General features: G+C 42.6%; 1 protein-coding gene across 13 annotated transcripts in view; it reads left to right on the forward strand.

Moving 5' to 3' along the window:
• AUTS2 (activator of transcription and developmental regulator AUTS2) overlaps nt 1-19374 on the forward strand; it is a 1192438-nt gene that overhangs the window by 821615 nt on the left and 351449 nt on the right. For all 13 annotated transcript variants that reach the window (XM_054559157.2, XM_054559159.2, XM_054559150.2 and 10 more), the window contains one exon: nt 15451-15480. In XM_054559157.2, coding sequence (XP_054415132.1) covers nt 15451-15480 — 30 coding nt within the window. The remainder of the gene's footprint in view (nt 1-15450; nt 15481-19374) is intronic.

Genomic DNA, 19374 nt, shown 5'->3' on the forward strand with positions numbered 1-19374 from the left:
TCTCAGAGCCCTGGGCCAGGAGTTGCAGGGGAGAGAATTAAAGGTCTCCTGGGGCTATGAGGCGGCTACCAAGTGAGCTTCTTTCTACACCAGAGCAAGGCTTTCTACACAGTCAGCCTGAAATCAGTATTTGTTCTCTACCTTTGTATTTGTTCTGTTAAGAAATATTTTGGATTTTGTAGTGGGACTCTTCACATTCTACTCAAGCCAGCGCTTATAATTCTTTCAGGGCAGACAACGAGCATGCCTGTTTGGTTTGGGTTTTTTGCTCTGAAAGTCCCATTGGTTTACAGTGAAGTTGCTGTAGATCTTGCCTGAGTCTTTTATGATCCCTGCCATCCAGCCAGGAGCTGTGACTGCTCTGTAACCTTCTTAGATTTAAATCTGTTGCTTGTGTTCTTCTCATAGTGTTACAGAGCAGCAGAGGCCATCCATACTGATGTCTTAATATCATTCTCTCCTTCTTGGATTTATAGGGTAAAATAAACCCTCTGCCATAGAAGTGCTTATTGATTACTGAAGTACATAATAAAGCCTAAGAATAAAGTAAGACCAAGTAATCGGTTCTGTTCCTGGGGGATGACAATAAAATCTGGCCGAGGCAGCCTCTGAAGGTTGCCTTTTGCCTTGAAGCTAGGAGGCTCCTTTTTAATTAGTTGTCAAAATAGTAAGCAGTGACTGATAGAAACCAGACAAAAAGAATACATACTGTATGGTTCCATTTATATAAAATTTTAGAAAATACCTACTAATCTATAGTGACAGAAGGCACATTAGTGATATGGTAAGGGACCCAAGAGAGGGTAGAAGCTTTGGGGAGGGATGGACGGGTTCACTGTCTTGATCGTGGTGATGGCCTCACAGGTGTGTACACATATATGAAAAGCTATCAAATTGTGCATTTTAAATACGTGCCTTTTACCAATGTCAGTTGTATCTCAATAAAGCCACAAAAGAATAGTGAACAGTATCCCATAAAGAGACAATGTATGGTTCGCTCTGTGCTAGAAAAATTTTCTCTTTTCTTAGAAAGCTATATTTTGACGAACATTTAGGGGGAATTGTGAGACTACATTTCACCTTCACCTTTAGCTAGATAGGGGTTTTAGAAGACTGAAAGATGCCACCGGAAATTTAAAAAGAAAAAGGCATAAGAAGGTAGGATAGCCCTCTTTCTTCATTCCTTTTTCTTTCCTACATCCGAACCTTAAAGGTGCCTTTTAACGTAAGTTTTTAGTAAAACAAAAAAAGATATTTAGAAAATATTATTAATTCTTTTCTCTCATCCCCCACAACCCTTCTGCCATTACATTCCCCCCCCCCGCCCCCAGAAAAGAGATTCTACAGTGCAGAAGTAAAAACTACTCCAAAATGTTGGCAGTCTAAAAGCGGACAGGCATTTTCAACACAAAGAGATGTTTGTTTTTCTTGCATTTTAACTCTTAATTTTTGACACAGTGGGGAACTCCAGCATGGCTGCCATTTAAAATGTAACAATGCCATGCAGCTCTGATTGCCTCTGTCACAGGGGTGTTGTGACTGAAGGCCAGGAGACAAAGCAAATGAGGCCAGAGACAGTGCCTGCTGCTGAGGTGCTGGTCCATTTCTCCACCCGCATTTGAATTTGTCTTTTCTCTGGCTAACTGCTTTTCTGCCCTGATGAGGAGTCACTCAGGGAGACTGAAGCTGGAATTTGTACAACCTCTTTCAGTCCCCTTGATTTTAATCAGAAATACACAATTATTCTTTTCCTCCAAATAGAGAAACTCAATCCCCATTTTAAATTCAATTATTGTAATTGCAGCATTCAGAAAAATAGCATATTCATTTTCTAATAAGAGATTGTGGATACCAAATTACTGCATATAGTATGTCAAAACAGGAAACTTGAGACTGGCAAACCAGTGGGTGTTTTTATCTTGGCAATTTGTATTTTCTTGCAGACAATTTATAGTAATCCTACCCTTCCTTGTTTATGATATAGAAGACTAGGTTTTCAAGCCATCCTAAAATAAAGACTGTTTTTGTTGGGTACAGTTTAATTGAAAATCTCTGTTATGAGTATGAGGAATTCTACAAAGGGCAAAAGTGAAGGCGGATACCCAATAAAGAGAAGAAGAAAAAGGAATCACTTTAGGATCCTATGTGACAGTAGCCTAAGATGGCTTTTTGGATCTTCTTGAACCATTCTCATTATCTCAAGCCATATTTATATTCCTTTAGCCAAGCTTCTCACTATCTTGCATTTGTAAAAAAAAAAAAAAAAAAGAAATTTGGTTGGTGAGAAGTTGATAATGTGGCCATTATGTCTTAGCAATATGAGAGCACTGTTGTCCTTCTTCCTGCCCAATTCCAGTTGCTCTAGTTGGCTTGAAGTGAATCAGATGCGAAAAGAAATATAGTTTTTTATTTTGAGTTTCCTGATTTTCATAAAAGGGTAACCTTAAGATCTGATTTCTTCAAGTGCATGCTGTTATTTTCTTAGGATTTACTGTCGCCTCAAAATTATATCCATGTCAGCCAGGCATGGTGGCTCATGCCTGTAATCCCAGCACTTTGGGAGGCTGAGGTGGGTGGATCACCTGAGGTCAGGAGTTTGAGACCAGCCTGGCCAACCTGGTGAAACCCTGTCTATACTAAAAAACATTAGCTGGACGTGGTGGCGCATGCCTATAGTCCCAATTACGGGAAGCTGAGGCAGGTGAATCGCTTGAACCCAGGAGGTGGAAGTTGCAGTGAGCCAAGATTGTGCCACTGTGCTCCATCCTGGGCAACAGAGTGAGACTCTGTCTCAAGAAAAAAAAATTATACCCATCTTTTTCATAGACACTTTCAGACACCTCCCACACTTTCAGATCTTTTAGTGTTCATGCCGCCAACCACTGTCTGTCTCTTGATCTCTTCACTTAGACACTTTCCATGCTACCTTCCCTCAGTGTAATTTATTAATTCTTTCACATATATGTACTGAGCACCTTCTAGGTACCAGCTTCAGGTGCAGCAAGATATGAGCAAACTGAGATATTGTCAAGGAAATTAGCCAACAGTGTTGGAGGTGCTGGAAACCAACAGCTAAGGTACAGCCAGAGAAGTCAGAGCCCTGGAAAGCTTCCATATGGAAGAAGGAACAGTCATTTCCATGTGTCCTGAAAGGGTGGTGGTCTGTTGGACCCTTGAGTGCCTACTAAGTGCCAGGTACTTTAGTTATATTCTCTCAGCAAATCCCCATTTTTGCAGTTACCTCTGGGAATTTTTATCTCTTGTCAAGATTACTCTCTTAGTTGATTTTGGTAAATCAGTCCTTAAATCAATCTTGAATATAAATAATCTGTGAGTAGGGCTACCCAAACTATCTCCTAATTCTGACAGTCAGAATCGCTAGACAGAGTTTAAAGTATGTAGCTTCCTACTTGTACCAGTAATCACCTAGTGTTTTTGATATCCATTCTATTTATCTGTGTATTTATTTATTTTTCCAACTTAACTTTGAACATTTTAATACTGTCAAAGCCCATATGCACTATGCATAGCATAACTTACAAATTTAAACTCCAAATCTTGTACCTATGCATTTTACTTTAGTCCCTGTATGCGGGTTACTGACTATTTGAAGAATAAGTCGAAGCTACTTCCATCCCAAAAAAACGTTCATCAAGAACCTAAAGGAACACTTGAAAATTTCAGCTCTAAGATGTCTTTCCTTTTTGGTTTTTTATCAGTGAAATAAAACTATTAGTTACCTGGAAGATTCTTCTTGTTGCTCACTTCGTTGAGAGGGAATGATGGTTTCTGGTTTTGTTTGCTTGGGTGGTTGTTTCTGTTTTCGTATAGCATAGTATTGAGTCTTTAAACACGTCCTGAGCAGAAATCCTTGCAGAATATGACTTCCCCTCTGGCAATAAAACGGTACAAAAATTCAACCCAACATTTAAATAATTAGTAAGTTACCCTGTTGTGTGTGATATAACATATCTTTCATGGAAATAACTGGAAAAATGAAACTATTGGTATGTCTTTCTGGCTGCTTTCACATACCTGAACTCATTTAATTCTCACAAAAATCCTGTGGGGTGTGTATCATCGCCATTCACTGGTTAAGAAAGGTAGACTCCAAGAATTAAGTTCCTTTCCAAACACGGCATGATTATTAAGTGGAGGGGGTCAGAATTTGAACCCACGTCAGCCTCAGACTGAATGAGCACTTCCTGTGAGCCAGGGACTGTGCTCAGTCCCTCTTAAGGGAGAGCTGTCTTCCGTGGAGCAGGAATACGGCTGACTGGCTGCATTCACTGCTGTTTGTAGGCACTGCAATCTCTTTTCAGTTTCAGCTTGCCTCTGTACTTTGCCAAGCAATCAATCAGGAAAATATTTTGAAGTAGTTTCTTTGTATAGCCTGAGAGAGAGAGTGAGATGGTACATTATACTGGCTAAGAACATGAACTTTGAAGGATATAACTGGGTTCAAGTACCATCTCTGTCATTGGAAGACTTACTTACCTTCTCATCTCTAAAACGGAAGGGTGGTAGTATAATACTTTCTTCTAGAGCTGTTGTCAGGATTCTTTGTGTTTTTTGTGTGTTTGTTTCTTTCTTTCTTTCTTTCTTTGATTGTTTTGGACAGGGTCTCTCTCTGTCACCCAGGCTAGAGCACAATGACATGATCACAGCTAACTGCAGCCTTGACCTTCTGGGCTGAAGCAATCCTCCCACGTCAGCCTCCCAGGTAGCTGGGACCACAGGCATGCATGACCATACCTGCTAATTTTAAAATTTTTTGCAGGGACAGGGGTCTCGCTATGTTGCCCAGACTGGTCTTGAACTTCTGGGCTCAAGCGATCATCCTGCCTCAGTCTTCCAAAGTTCTGGGATTACAGGAATGAGGCATCGCACCTGGCCTCAGGATTCTTTTTTGATGAATGCCAGCCAACAGCTGGCATTTCTAGAGGAAAACATGCTCTGCCGTTGTTCCTGTGGAGGAATCCTGCAAGATGTGAAATGCACTGCAATAACCAGGCTTTTCCAAAATAGAGAGCTCAGGGCTGCCCTGCCATCGTGGACACCCCATCTCTCCTTTAGCTTGAGATGGACATTGACCCTTTGGCTGGGAATTGAATCATGTAGGTGATACTTAGCATGGAAAGCCGTAGCTACATTCAGTGTCTCACAACCTTAGTGGTGGAAGGAAGAATGGTTGCAGCGGCTTCATTACCTGGGGAAAAAGAACTTGGAATTCCAAGCACTTTAAGAAAGATGCTTTTACTTTGAGTGTTGGAGAAAATAGAGCAATTACCTATTGAAGACAAAGTGGACGAAAAAACACCTCTGTTCATGCTACCCTGATCATGTAATCTGTTCATATTCATTCTGCCTTCCTGAAGGTGATTCAAGCCAGACTGGCTGTTCCTGCTGGCTGTGCCTTTCCTTCCCCAGGATACACAGGGCACACGGTGATCACCTGAGATTCCCAGCTAAACTCAGACATTTTCTACTCCAAGAGGAGATTCCTCAAAGGGCTAGAGCACACAGGCAACATCAGATAATGTGGAAGGAGGGAGGGACGAGGAATCCATAAATCATCAAATTGTTGTTGAGCATCTTTGAGGGTCCTCAAGAATACACTAGACCCTGTGATGATTCCAGGGACAACCAGCCTGCACTTTCTGAGGAGCTCACTGCCTGCCTGGGGAGCAAGACTTGTATATGTGAAATCAGTGAAGAATTTATGCAAGACATATGTGAAATCAGTGAAGAATTCTATTATATCTAGACTAGAGCCAGGGAAATTTCCAACACCTGACTCGTGTATGCTTTTTTAAAAAAAGATATTCAGTCTTACTGAAGATGAATGGATGGATGGATGGATGCATGGATGGTTTCTAACATCTACTGATTGCTTCCTATGTATCAGGCACTGTTCTAGACATTTTTATGTTTATTATATATGTACTTATACAAATTATATATTTATTAACTCAATTAATGTTCTTAGCAACACTATGAGGTACATACTGTCAATAGCCCCATTTAATAGATGAGGAAACTGAAGCACAGAGAGGTTAAGTTCCTTGCTAGCGATTTCACAGATGATGTACAGTACAGGCAGGCTTTGCACCCAGGCAATCTGGCTCCATAGTTATATATGAAGGAGAACGATGTGGTCTTTTCAAGAGCTGTTGGCATCTTGGTTCACATTGAAAGCTACCGGGCTTTGTTATCTGTTCCTCTGGCTTTGGCTTCCTGAGTCTTAAGCACTCTCCTCTTTTCTAGAACATAGACCAGCTTGAACCAACCCTCTGTGATTCCACCCCGCCTCTCCCCTGGCCCCACCAGGCCTCTCATTTGTAGTTTCTCTTACCGAGCACATTTCTAAACGAGGACGGTTGCTCCGCTTTAAGGACATACAAATGGCTTGCCCTCACCTGTCAAGCATGATCCTTGTATTTTACCAGGCCCATTATGAACGCAATCTTTCTGTCGAAAATTTGCATACCTCCTTTCTTGAAAAGTAATGACAGCAATTTCTTTCCCTCCGCTCACTTTCTGAGTGTCTCATTTAACGGCACCTGTGAAACCGACAGGCACAGAGATGAGAAGTGAAAGAGAGCAGTTGATTAAATCATCATCAAGTCGGGCCTCAGAAAGTCAATTCTGCTTGCCGTCTGCAATGATATCCTTTTATCTTAAAGTAATGAGCTATGGCACTTTTGCATCGGGTAATGCGATAAGTTCTATTAGCATGTTCCATTTGCCTCACAAGCAAGGGCAAGTCATTTTAGCTAGCTCATATCACTGCAATCAAAGCAATTGGCTTCCCAGGCAGAGAAGAAAGGGAAAAGGCTCAGGGTGATTTCTATGGATCACAACACAGCGGAAAAAATAGACTCTTGTATTATTTTAACCCATAACATACTTTTCCTTTTTACTCATCAGCAAATTTGGGTTTTATTAGCTTACACAGGACTCCAAAAAGAGCCCAGCGTCAGTTGAAGCAAACCTGGGAGTGGGGGCTCAGGCCCCACCCAAAGCACCAAGAAACTATATATGGGAAGGGAAAATTGCCCCATTACAGAGGGGTCACAAATAGAATTCTGCCAAAGCACACAGGCAAAGATGTCTTCCTGATAGTAACACTGTGGTCTCATAATAAACTCTTGCTTCATACCATCTTCAAAGTCATTTGTAATAGGTCCCCAGGCAAGTACGGATTAATGCTATTGATGACTTAGAATCAGTGAATCAATGACAGAGAAGCAAAGGATCTGTTGCTTAAGCTTAAAAGAGATCATTTACAAATTACCAGGCCCCAGACTGTCAGTTTTACCTTTGGACAAGAGACTTATTTTTCTGAGTTTGGCAACCACTGAGGTTGTGGACTCTGGGTTTTAAGTAAATTTCATCTTTGGGGTTTATGTATATTTATACTTGGCAAAATGTGACTTCCTTTCTTAGGGGAAAACAAGCTGAACTCCCCAAAGATTTGTGAAATATTCACTTCCAACCCCACTTCCAATAACTCAACAATACTTTAATGATCTGTGGAAATTTACAGCATACAGATTGTTTTATGAAATACACTTGGATTTCAAAGTGACAAAAAGGAAAAAAAAATATTAGAATTTAATTTGTGAGCTTTAAAACTTCAAGTTTGGACAACCTGATTTCTGTCAATATATTTGCACTTCTAATGGGTGGTAGAATGAACCTAGCACATAGTAATTACCTGAACGTTGTTGGTTGAATGAAAGTGTGTGATTATCTGAGACACTGGAGGGGGAATAAGAAGTGTTCCATTAGCCCCCTCAGATCACATTGGTTATTTGAGCTCTGGCCAGTTCAAACTGAGAACTGGCAAAAATGTCGGATTCTGAGAACTCCCCATTCAGGAATGCTAGGTTATCAGTACCAAATTCCAGAGACTTCTGAGAGTTGATTCTCTCTTGTGTCTCCTGAACAATTGAAGATTGGTGGACCTCATATTATTTTCAAATGGGCTCATTAGGTAATTACCAAAAGCTCTATTCTTGTAAACTGTTGTTTGGAACATGAATCTTTTAATTAGGCTTTCATTTTATCTGAGCTATTTTATTTGATCAGGCATAGTTACTGTTAAGATAGAGGGGAGAAGTCAATGGCATTATTTTATAGTCAGTAAGAATATGGTCTCAGTAAGAACATTTTCAGGTTTAAAAATTTAAAAATTTTTAGGGCCCCAGTAGCTTTAAATTTCACTTAGTCCAAAACCAATATGAGAGCAATGTAAACAGTGTGAAATTAGGGCTTTGTGGATTGATGAAAAACAGACAACATCAGAGCTACCATATGTGGCACAAAATGGCGGCCCATTTTTACATGAGCAAAGGATTGGGCAGCTGGGCAGGGGATGGTGAACGTGTTTTTAGTCACCATGCTGCTATCCTACTTCTTTAAATAAGAAAATAAGTGTCATGTTTTCTGCAGGTGGCTTCTTCTGAAATTGCTTTTAGGTGAGGGATGTCTTTAAGGTCTTAGATAAACCGCCTGCCCCAAAGGGGAATCGATTTGTTTTGTCACTGGCAAAGTTAAATTATACTTGATGTTAGATATTGTAGTTTACAAGTTGGGGTTCTCCCTCATTTTCCTCTCATTTCCTTTAGGCAGAAACAAGAATAAAATAACTTTGTTCAGCGGTGGTATTCAGCCCTGACATCTTTGGTGGCAATGATAAATGGATTTGAGATACGAAATAACTGTTCCAGCAAGGTCCATTGAGCAGAATAGAGAGCAGTGCCCTCCTCAATGTCATTGTATGTGATATATTCAATGATTGCCACTCTCTGCTTAAGAATGCATTCCATCACAAGGTACCTAGAATTCCATCTGGTTGCTACATTCTGAATGAGACAGAGAGATGTCACAGACCTTGACTCATTTCAGTTTGGACCAGAGTCTTAAAACACAGATACTGAGATTCCCAAATGAAAATGAAAAATATTTGCTTTTGAAGAAGTATAATAAAGTCTAATCACATCTTTTCTGAGCCTTTTAATGGAAGATATTTTCTTCTGGGCCCCAACTCTAGGCTCTGCTAACAATTTTAACCTCCCTCAGTATGTTCACACATACATCTCTTTGCGTTAAGCAGTCATATTAGTGTTTCCTGTACTTTCTCTTTGGAATCACCTGCCTTTTAAATCATACTTTGCTTATGCTGCATGGAATCAACCACAGTTTGAACAATACTCAAGAAGAATGAGATTGACTTGTCAGTATAATTGAGCACCTATTGTGTCCCAACGCCTAGAGGTACAAAGATAAGCAAGGCACTGTCCTTACCTACATGGAGCTCATTCTCTGGTAGGAAAGACTGTTGTGGCAAACAACTGCAGTACAGTTTTGTAAGGGATGGAGATAGAAGCAATTAAGTCTTTCTGGAAAAGTATTGGAAGATTCAAAAAAGGAACTGTGTTTTGAAGGTGAATGTCAGGCTTTTAGGTAGAAACTTGGAGGAATAGAATTCCCAGTAGAGGGAATTGTTAAGTGCAGATGCCTGGTGGCATGACTGAGTGTGAGTGGGCATGGTTGAAGCAAGGTATGTTAGGATAGTGCCACACAACGCGAGAATGCCAACCAGGGCCGGGCCACAAGCTGTTTGCAACCAACCTGCTGTGAGATTAGTATGGGGAGTCAAGAGTAAGCATTGGGAAACTTTTAGAGTAACTCAGTAGCATAATTTTGTGTTTCATAAATCTAATAATTTTTTTAAATGTATTATATATATTTGTTTTTCTTTTTCATTTTTCAAGAATTTGACTTTTTATTATATTTTACAAAAGTAATTGTTGTAACATATTAGAAATTAAAGAAAGCAAAACAAAACAAATGGCTCTTCACCACAGAAAGCTTAAGAAGCATTGTGTTGAGAGAGTGGTTGGGATTTGGGAGTTGAGGGGGATTAGAAACAGAATGTGAAGGGTCTTCATAGGCCTTGTGAAGCATCTGCATCAAATAGAAATTTAGGAAATCCACTCTGGTCAATAAGGACTTGGATTAGAAAAGGAAGAGAGCATAGACCTTGGAAAGCAGTCATTATCCTCTTGTAATGACAAAATAAAACCCTGAACTAACACAGTAGCCATGGCCACAGGGATGGAGAGTTAGAAAGCAGAATCAATAACGTGGGGTGAGAGAGGAAGATAAGTCCGCTCAAGGATGGGGTCAAGGATAAGGCTCTTCACTTACGCAGTTGAGTGATTGCTTGATGATGCTATTACCAAGGGCAACATGGGAGAGAGGCAGTTTCAGGTGAGCAAAGATGTTGAGTCCAGATTTAGATGGATACTTGAGTCTGAGGTATTCGCCGCACTTCAACAGGGGGCACATACCCAACAGAAGCTTAATAATACTTAACATTTATCATCTGCACATACTTGGTACCATGCACTAAGTTGTTTACATGTATTAACTCATTCTCCTCTTCCAGCCATATTTTACGGAGAAGTAAACTAAGGCCCAGAGAGTTTAAATAACTTTTCCAAAGTTACACAGCTGGCAAATGTGGGCATAGAGATTTTTGAGTTTCAGCATATACATGGTAGAAAGGACCAAGGGAATCTTTAAGGACTCCCTTGAAAGTCACATAGAAACAATAGAACTCCAGATGCAACTCTGGGGAGACAGTGACATTAAAGAATATGCAGAAAAGGAAGGGCCTTGAAAAGACAGTCGCAAACAGCAATATTGGTGAATGGGTGCAAAGGGAAAAATTCTAGGATGTGCAACTGAAACAATCTAAATACCCAGCACTGGGGAATTTTTTAATTAGATTATGTTACAATCCACACAGCAGATTGCAGTGTCGCCATTTTTTAAAGTGATGTTGCAGGATAAATTTTATTGATTAAACTAAAATATTTGACGTGTTACGTGAAAATCAAAGCAGGTTCCAAAGTGGTAGGAATTCATTTTTATTTCTTAAAATGTATGTTTGAAAGACAAGGGGGATTATATTCTTAAGACTGGAAAGACTTACACAGATGTATTAACAGTGTTTACCTAAGGATTGTAGATTTATGGGTAATTTTTAAAATGTATCCAGTAAATATGTTTGTTTGTTTGTTGTTTGTTTGTTTGTTTTTGAGATGGAGTCTCGCTCTGTTGCCCAGGGTGGAGTGATCTCAGCTCACTACAACCTCCGTCTCCCTGACTCAAGTGATTCTCCTGACTCAGCCACCTGAGTATCTGGGATTACAGGCACGTGCCACCACGCCCGGCTAATTTTTGTATTTTTAGTAGAGATGGCATTTCACCATGTCGGTCAGGCTGGTCTCGAACTCCTGACCTCGTGATCCACCTGCCTCGGCCTCCCAAAGTGCTGGGATTACAGGCGTGAGCCCCCTCGCCCAGCCGTAAATCTGTATTTTCAGAAGGAGAAAGATTGGGTGGGTTGGTTCGTTGTTTAAGGGGTAAGACTTGTCTGGGAAAGGAAGACTGTGCCTCCAGCAGTTCACTTTTAATTCATGAAACCAGGGGAAAAGATGGTGAAGATGGAAGTTGAGCAGTCGCAGTATTGGGATGGCTGGAAGGACTCAGGTTTAGGAACTAGTCCCTTTCTAACTGTGCATTTGAGGCCCGTGGCCAGGCGTGCACACCTCCTCTTTCTCTCCTTTTGTGTGTGATGGTTTGGGTCATGTCTTTGTCTGAAGGCCAGGTGACCACGAATTCTTATCTGTCATTGCTGTAAGGCCTAGTTGTTTCTTTTTGTCTCTTTTCATTTCTTGCTTTTAAAATGGAGGAAATATTTTTAGCTTTTCACACCGGGCTTTGAAATCTTGTCATGGAGAGTACTTCGTCACCTCAAGCTGGTAGTTAGTGTGCAACCTGTTTGCTGATAAACCAAAGCAGGACCCCGATGTCAAAATGCTTAAAATGGTCAAATCCGCTGGGACCCTGTCTTTGCATCTGACATGCCTTTTCCATTTCCCAGCCTCATGCAGAACATAAACCTGCATCAGGAGGTGGCTCAATGTGAACTCTTATAAATTGGAGTGGGTATCTAGGGATTGAGGAGCAGACACTTCTTCTTTTAACCTTTGAAGACCAAGAATCATTTGGCCAAAAAAATCCACAGTGTATTGAACTTAGGGTATGAAAGCTGTACAGTGTATTAAATGTGAATTTGAGACCACGAATTCTACCCACACTGACTCTATAAAACAGCCTCCCTTTTTCATAAAGCAGGCCCGTAAACCACTGCCAGTGAAGCAGAAAGACTCCTTAGGACTGTGGCTCGCTTTCTGTCTGGGGTTGTCAACAAACCCCCTTTATGAGTGGAATAGACCTCTTGTATGTGTCGAGCTTCTGGCTTTTTACAGAGTGTGTTAGGAGCCAGGCAAGGCAAACGTTAGGCGCTGTTTGCTGAGTGCATTTATTGCCTTTGCATAATTTATGAGCTGGAGGGGTTGACCATCATTCGTCTCTGCCAGGGGCTGGCACTCGAGGCTCCAGAGAGTGGAGCTGTAAATTGGATGGTGCGCTCCTGCTGAGCTCACGGCAAAGTCCTCGGGTCAGTATGGGAATTTAATACCAGAAATGGAACTGTTTTCTCAGCACACCATGTGGACCCCAGTGCAGCAGAGACTGTTTTGGCAGACTCCACGACTGGCCTTGTCGAGGAGCTGTCACTCACCCGGCATGTTGTGTGGGGAGCCTGAGCATTTTTAATCGGCTTGGCATCCGTGCTGCTTCCATAATGGATACCAGTAGGTCTCAGTTCTTCACCATATGCTTAACTCTGGAGACAAGGTGCTTCTGGGTATATCAGTAATTACTTGATGCAGAATTAAGTGGACCTTGAAATTAGAACTGGACTGTTGGAAAGCAGGAAGCTTAACACTTTGATAGAAATAACCATTCCCAGGGACATACTGCCATTAGGATAAGGGGCACAGTGGTAGTTCTTTCCCAGCTACCCCACTCCTCGTCCTCCCTGCACACCAGATCCTTGGGGAGGTGGGCAAATGCGATGCCACAGCCTTCAGCTGTCGTTGATTACCTCACAAGGAGCGCTGTGAACATCTGGGACCATGAGCCTGCCTGGCAAAATAGTCTTCTGCCTTCCACACCCCTCCTGAATTGAGCGTTGTCACTCTTGAAAATGTGCCCGGATCTTAGGAACCTCACAGAGGGCTTAATTAAAGGCAATGGAGAGATCACACAATCAGGACACTGTTGTTCCCCATCCACCTGCGGTTCTAGGCCTTCAAAGTCTTTATCTCATCCAATATCTTTCTCAACTCGTTGGACTTATTATAATAAAGAAACCACTCATCAGGTCAAAGAATGTAAATGTAGACAATCTGAGGTTGGAAGCTAGGTTGGAAATGATGTACTGTACTTGGTTAAATCGCTGTCACTGAATATCTGACTACCCTGTGGCACTGAGGAGCCAATGGGAGAAGTAGAAAATGTTCTAATCCTCCAGTCTATAAGACTGTGATATAAGTTCCTAAATGCTTTTAGTACAGAGTGCCCGTCTGAAAAGAATAAGTAGTCCCCAGGTTGTCTCATAATAGCAAGAAGTCCTGTAGATGGGTGTTCTGTTACTTCCCATTAAAAGCTCTCTAATAGGAGCTTAAACAATAAGGTAACTTAGTGTTTTCTGAATAAAAGTCCTGAGGCAGGCTGCCCTGAGATGGGTTCAGTGGTCCAATTCTGTCAGGCTTTTTTTCCCTTGGTTCCACTCTGTTGTTTTTGTACTGAGTCTTTTTGCCTCATTTTTGCAAGATGGCTGCTACGTATCCGGACATCACGTTCTTATACACTCACGTTCAAAGGCCAAAGGCAGGTGGTTCCTTCTTTTCTTTGTTTACTGGGGAGACAAAATTATTTCTAGAGCCCTCAGCAGATTTCAGAATCTCGTGGGCCAAAGATGGGCCTTCAAATGAGCGACTACAATGCCCAGAGGTTTACCTCTTTTCCCACCTTTAGCTGCAAGAAAAATTGAGAAAGAAAATACCTGGCATTTTTAGCCTCAAAGTGTCAGGAGAAGGTACAGACTAGGGAGAAGGGAGTTGTGAATGGCTGTGGGGATCTAGCCAGCAGTGGCTGCCCTACGAGCAAATTTATTTCCTGTTTTTATTCAAAGCTATACCAACTCCCATGTCCAGGTGGCCACACTAAAAAACCTTGGCATCATCCTAGACGCATCCCTGTTACTTGCTTCCCGTATCCATGTGTTATCAAATCCTGTTGGTTCTACCTTCAGAATTGCTCTGCCATCTGCTTCTGCCTTCCTAAACCATGGCACCACCCTGGGTTAGACAGTGGAATGGCTGCCAAACCACTCTCCCTGTGACCTGTTTTTTCCCCACCGTGCACTCTCTCCACATTCCCACAGAAAGTCATCCTCATGGAAGCAGCTCTGATCATGCCACACCCCTGCTCGTGTTTGTATCCCAGCTTCATGTCTTACTGCTAAACGGAAGGCTCCTGTAGAACCAGGCCTGTATCTCAGGTGAATTTCAGTCTAGTTTAGCAGTTCCTTATCAAGGGCTGTTGACTGAATGAATGGATATATTTACCTGTTGAGCTTTACTCTAACAAAATACATCCCTCAGTTTTTCATTGAATATTGAATTAACAAAACACTTCATTTTTTTTAAGTTGTGTTCTTTTTTCCTTTGCTTATCATGAGGAACCCAAAGATTGGGGTTAATTATTAATTATCACTCTCTGCTTATCCCAAACCAAACTCAGTGGTTGGAATTTGGGATCTGTTTGATATGGTCTGAGTCCATGGCCCTAAAGCATACTCGTTTGCCCATATTTTTTATTTACTACCCTGACCTCTTGTCTTTGGCGTACTTTTTATAGGGAATGTTCCTTCTATTCTCTGGGCCTCTAAACTGGAAAAGGCAGCCATCACAAGTGGTGAGCCTTGGCCATTATGTTCTGTTTCCTTCAAAGTTCAAATGAGCGACTACAATGCCCAGAGGTTTACCTCTTTTCCTGTAGAAAAGCACCGGAAGAGATAACAGCCATTTACATTAGCTGAAGATAGAATGTCTTCGTTAAGAAATTGATTTTGCTCTCAATTTCGTTGAACAATCTTGATTCACCTTAATCCTGTGGCTGACTCCTAGAGGGGCATCACCTCTACCCTGCGGTGGTGGGAGGGAAGCACTCACTTGTGTGATTGAGCACCTTGCTGGACTGACCTGAGGAAGAGCCACAGAGTACAGGCATCAGATGAAATCAACAAAACAACTTTTTTGCATCTGGATAGCATTTTGTTTCGGATGCTGTTTACTAGCACTTGAACTGGAGAAACTCTTTCTTTCCAGGAAGACAGCATTTTTTATTTCCTTTACTTATCTTGCACTTTTTTTGTATGGGAGTTGGGGGAGGAGGAATCAAAAGCAAAAACATACTCAGTTCTTGGACTAACCCTTATTCTCTTGTCTTCATTTTCAGTGTGACAGTGACAGTGACCAGGAAGAGAAGGTAAGACCCCTCCTCCCCCATTTTGGGCACAGCACATAACACACTGTGAACACCAGAGTCCTCCCATAGATAGCTGCAGGGTGGGATGCCAGCTTCATGTTGACAGGACCTTTTCTCTTTAGGAAAGATGGGCATTATTCACACAGTGACATTTCCTATGCTATGACACGTTTAATTTGTCAGATCTACCTTTTTTTCATTTAAACAAGACCTTTAATATTGCATATATGTGACACTGAGTTTTTACTTTATAGATGACTCATAGACCCGAAAACATTTTAAAAGACAAAATTATTTGTTTTAATAACCATCTGATTTTTTAAAATCCATGATGAGAACATTAAACTTGCTAGTATGTGTTTATAATGTCATTTCTGCATTTATTTTACTGACCCATATGCTTTTCTGTACCTATTGGCCTTCTTGATAGAAATGTTAATGGTATGTGTCTAGGAATCTCATCATGGGAGGCACGGGTGGGCAAGGGAGGTCAGATGGGAACTGCCCTCTTCCCATCCGGGCGGACGGCCAGGTAGGAGGACAGTTCTTCCAGCAGGTACATGCTGTGTTTCGAGGCTCATGGGCACCAGCCTCTGTGTATCCAGATCAACATGGATCAAGAAAAGGAACTCAGTTTCTGAGGTTCCAGAAGATTGGATCACAACCCGGTAAAGTGAGCTTTCTGCTGCCTGAAGCAAAGGGATTATTTGTCTGTTTGGTCTTTCTTTCTAGCCATTCCAATCCCCAACCAAATTTCCTTCCATTTTTACTGCTGCTTTGTGTTATTTCAAAAAGAGTTACCTGAATATCACGGTTTCTGTATTGCTTGGCATCAAAAGGATGGACTCGGCCTCCCTTCCCCCGTTTCTGGATCTGTCCTGTGCCCTGTGCTTTGACTTTCACCTCCTACATGCTTGCAGATTTTATTCAGAATGCTGCGGTTAGTATTTAGTGGGATCTTTCCAACAAACCCAGAATTTTTCTCTCCTTCTCTGCTGCCAGCCTCCAAGAGAGATCTAAAGGCTCTTGTTCTGTACTGTCGTTAATTTGAATTCAGCATATGTAGCCTGTTATAAAATGCGAGACATCATCATTTGAGCAGGTCAAGCATATTCAGATGAAGACAAATGGTGCTTATTTGATTTCCTTAAAATCAGGAAATGAAAAAAGTGCTCTCTGGAGAAATCATGTTCTGCCTGACTTGGATGATAGACCAATGCATGTCCCCCAGATAAGAACAGGCTCTCGCCTTGAGGTTTTTATCTCTGAAGGACGGCCAGGACTGTCAGCTTGCTGACATGTGCATTATCCATGTCATTTTAAACAAAGTGACCTATGGAAGGGTGCGCTGTGCTGTGACATGGTAATGGGCTGTTGGATGACAGTGAAAGTACACACTGGAAAGGGGGCTGTGGATTATTCTTTTGTTTAACTGACAAGTAGGAGCTTCCTTTCTCCAGCCCCCAGGAGCCTTAGCTCCTTGGAAGTAGGACCCCTGGTGTCTCAGGCAGCCAGTGTGTAGTGGGTGCCAGGGACATGTGCACAGCAGTAATGGTTCAGTGTTCAAGACACGGTCATTGGCCCCCGAACCCCCGAGGCCACATTCCCACATGGTGGGCATCACTGGTACCCAGGGAGGGACTGGTACCTTCTGGCCATTCCAGATCTATTGGCAATGGTTGATCTCACTTTCTAAGTCTGTGCCACTTTTCCAAAAGGATAAATCTTATTCAGGGTTGTACAACCAAGCTGACATTCTTTCCTTAAAAGGAAATGTTGGGGCCAGGCGCAGTGGCTCCCGCTTGTGATCCCAGCACTTTGGGAGGCCAAGGTGGGTGGATCACAAGGTCAGGAGATTGAGACCATCCTGGCTAACATGGTGAAACCGCATCTCAACTAAAAATACAAAAAATTAGCCGGGCATGGTGGCAGGCCCCTGTAGTCCCAGCTACTTGGGAGACTGAGGCAGGAGAATAGCTTGAACCTGGGAGGCAGAGGTTGCAGTGAGCAGAGATTGTGCCACTGCACTCCAGCCTGGGTGACAAAGTGAGACTCCATCTCAAAAAAAAAAAAAAAGAAATGTGAATTCCAAAACCATCACCAGTCTTCAGCAGTGGTAGAAGGTGGTAAGGATGCCCAGTTTTGTATTCCTTGTAAATGTCTTCATCAGTGGCCTCAACCTTGACACCCAAATCACCTGGGGAGCTGCTACAAGTTCCAGTGCCTGGGCCTCATCCCAGGTCAATGACCTTGGAGCCTTTGGGGCTGTCTTGAACCATGGGTCTTGATGATCACCTAACTTTGGTAATTTCTAGGAGTAATCTGCCTCTGGTTGTCAGAGGGATCTGGGGGCCAATACTGAGAGCACCCCACCAGGTCCTTTCCCATCACCTGAATTCCTGAGTAGTTATTGCCTGGGTTTCCATCTCCAAGTGCAAGAAGCAAAGTGTCGGAATAATGGGTATTGGGAAGGTAGCTCCCACCCACCACTCTGAGCTTGAGTAGATTTCAGGGTGATAAAGCGGATACATAGTTGTTTATAGGTGAGTCCAAGAGTGGCAATGGCAAGAAGGGAAGGGGTATTAGGAGCGTTCCTCAGATCCATGGTGCACTTGCTGCCCCGCACCCCCAGTCATTCTTCCTTTCTACTGCGGTGATCCTGCAGGTCTTAAGTGGGAGCCGCACCATAACCAGTGTTCACATCATCTGTCTCTGTTCTGCCCCACGACATTTCTCCAGAAGGCTCCCAACAGGAGCCACTGAGACTCTAATTGCCCTCGCACCTGCTTGGCCCTGTTGCAGTTAAGACTGTCAGGCTTCCCCTTTTGGACTGAGATTGTCTGGTGTTTATCGCCAACTTTAACAAAATCCTCCAAGACTTCTGCTCTGTCGGAGCCTGGGCCCCTGTCAGCCTCCTCTGTGAAGAAACCTCTTGCCTGTGCCCCGCTCGAAGCCCCAGAGCTAACCAGGGCTGCTTTCATATGTTGCTTGGAGGATTCGCATTCGAATCTGAATTGCTAATGGTGGAAAAGATGCCACTCAGTGTCCTGGGATCCCTTCAGCAAGCCCCACCAGAGATGCTGTTAGAGGCAAAAGTGAGACTTGTCAGGGACCCACTGGGATTTCTCTCCGGAAGACCTGCCATTCTCTTACTCCGTAGGGATCCACAGAACCGGCAGGCTAAAATTAGGGTACTGTGTTTCACACAGCTGACTGAATTAAGATAAACTCTGCTTTCCTCTGATATGAAGCTGTAATTTATAAAATGATACCCTTACTAATTAACGTGAAAGTGACTCCGAAAGGGGCTAAAAAAGCAGAGCTTTCCCTAAATGCAGGAGGCACACTTGTGCACAAAAAGGCTTTGATGAGACACTGAGCAAAGTATCTCCCTTATCCCCCTCCCAGCCACGTGAATACATTCCACATTAATGTCAGATAACCGCGAGGACGTTCATGAAGAGTAGAAATTGGGCTGGGCACGGTTCATGAAGAGTAGACATTGGGCTGGGCGCGGTGGCTGATGCCTGTAATCCCAATACTTTGGGAGGCCAAGGCGGGGAGATGACAAGGTCAGGAGTTGGAGACCAGCCTGACCAACATAGTGAAACCCTGTCTCTACTAAAAATACAAAAAATTAGCCAGGCGTGGTGGCACGTGCCTGTAGTCGCAGCTACTGGAGAGGCTGAGGCAGGAGAATTGCTTGAACCCGGGAGGCAGAAGTTGCAGTGAGCCGAGATCGCACCATTGCACTCCAGCCTGGGCGACAGGGCGAGACTCCATCTCCAAGGAAAAAAAAAAAAAAAAAAAGGTAGAAATTGGGTGCGGAGTTACAGAAGGCTGTGAACACTGCATCTTAGATGTGGGATTGTTCTTCATTGTAGTGAGAGCTAA

The sequence above is a fragment of the Pongo abelii genome, chromosome 6 (assembly GCF_028885655.2).
Source record: "Pongo abelii isolate AG06213 chromosome 6, NHGRI_mPonAbe1-v2.0_pri, whole genome shotgun sequence".
NCBI classification, from domain to species: domain Eukaryota; kingdom Metazoa; phylum Chordata; class Mammalia; order Primates; family Hominidae; genus Pongo; species Pongo abelii.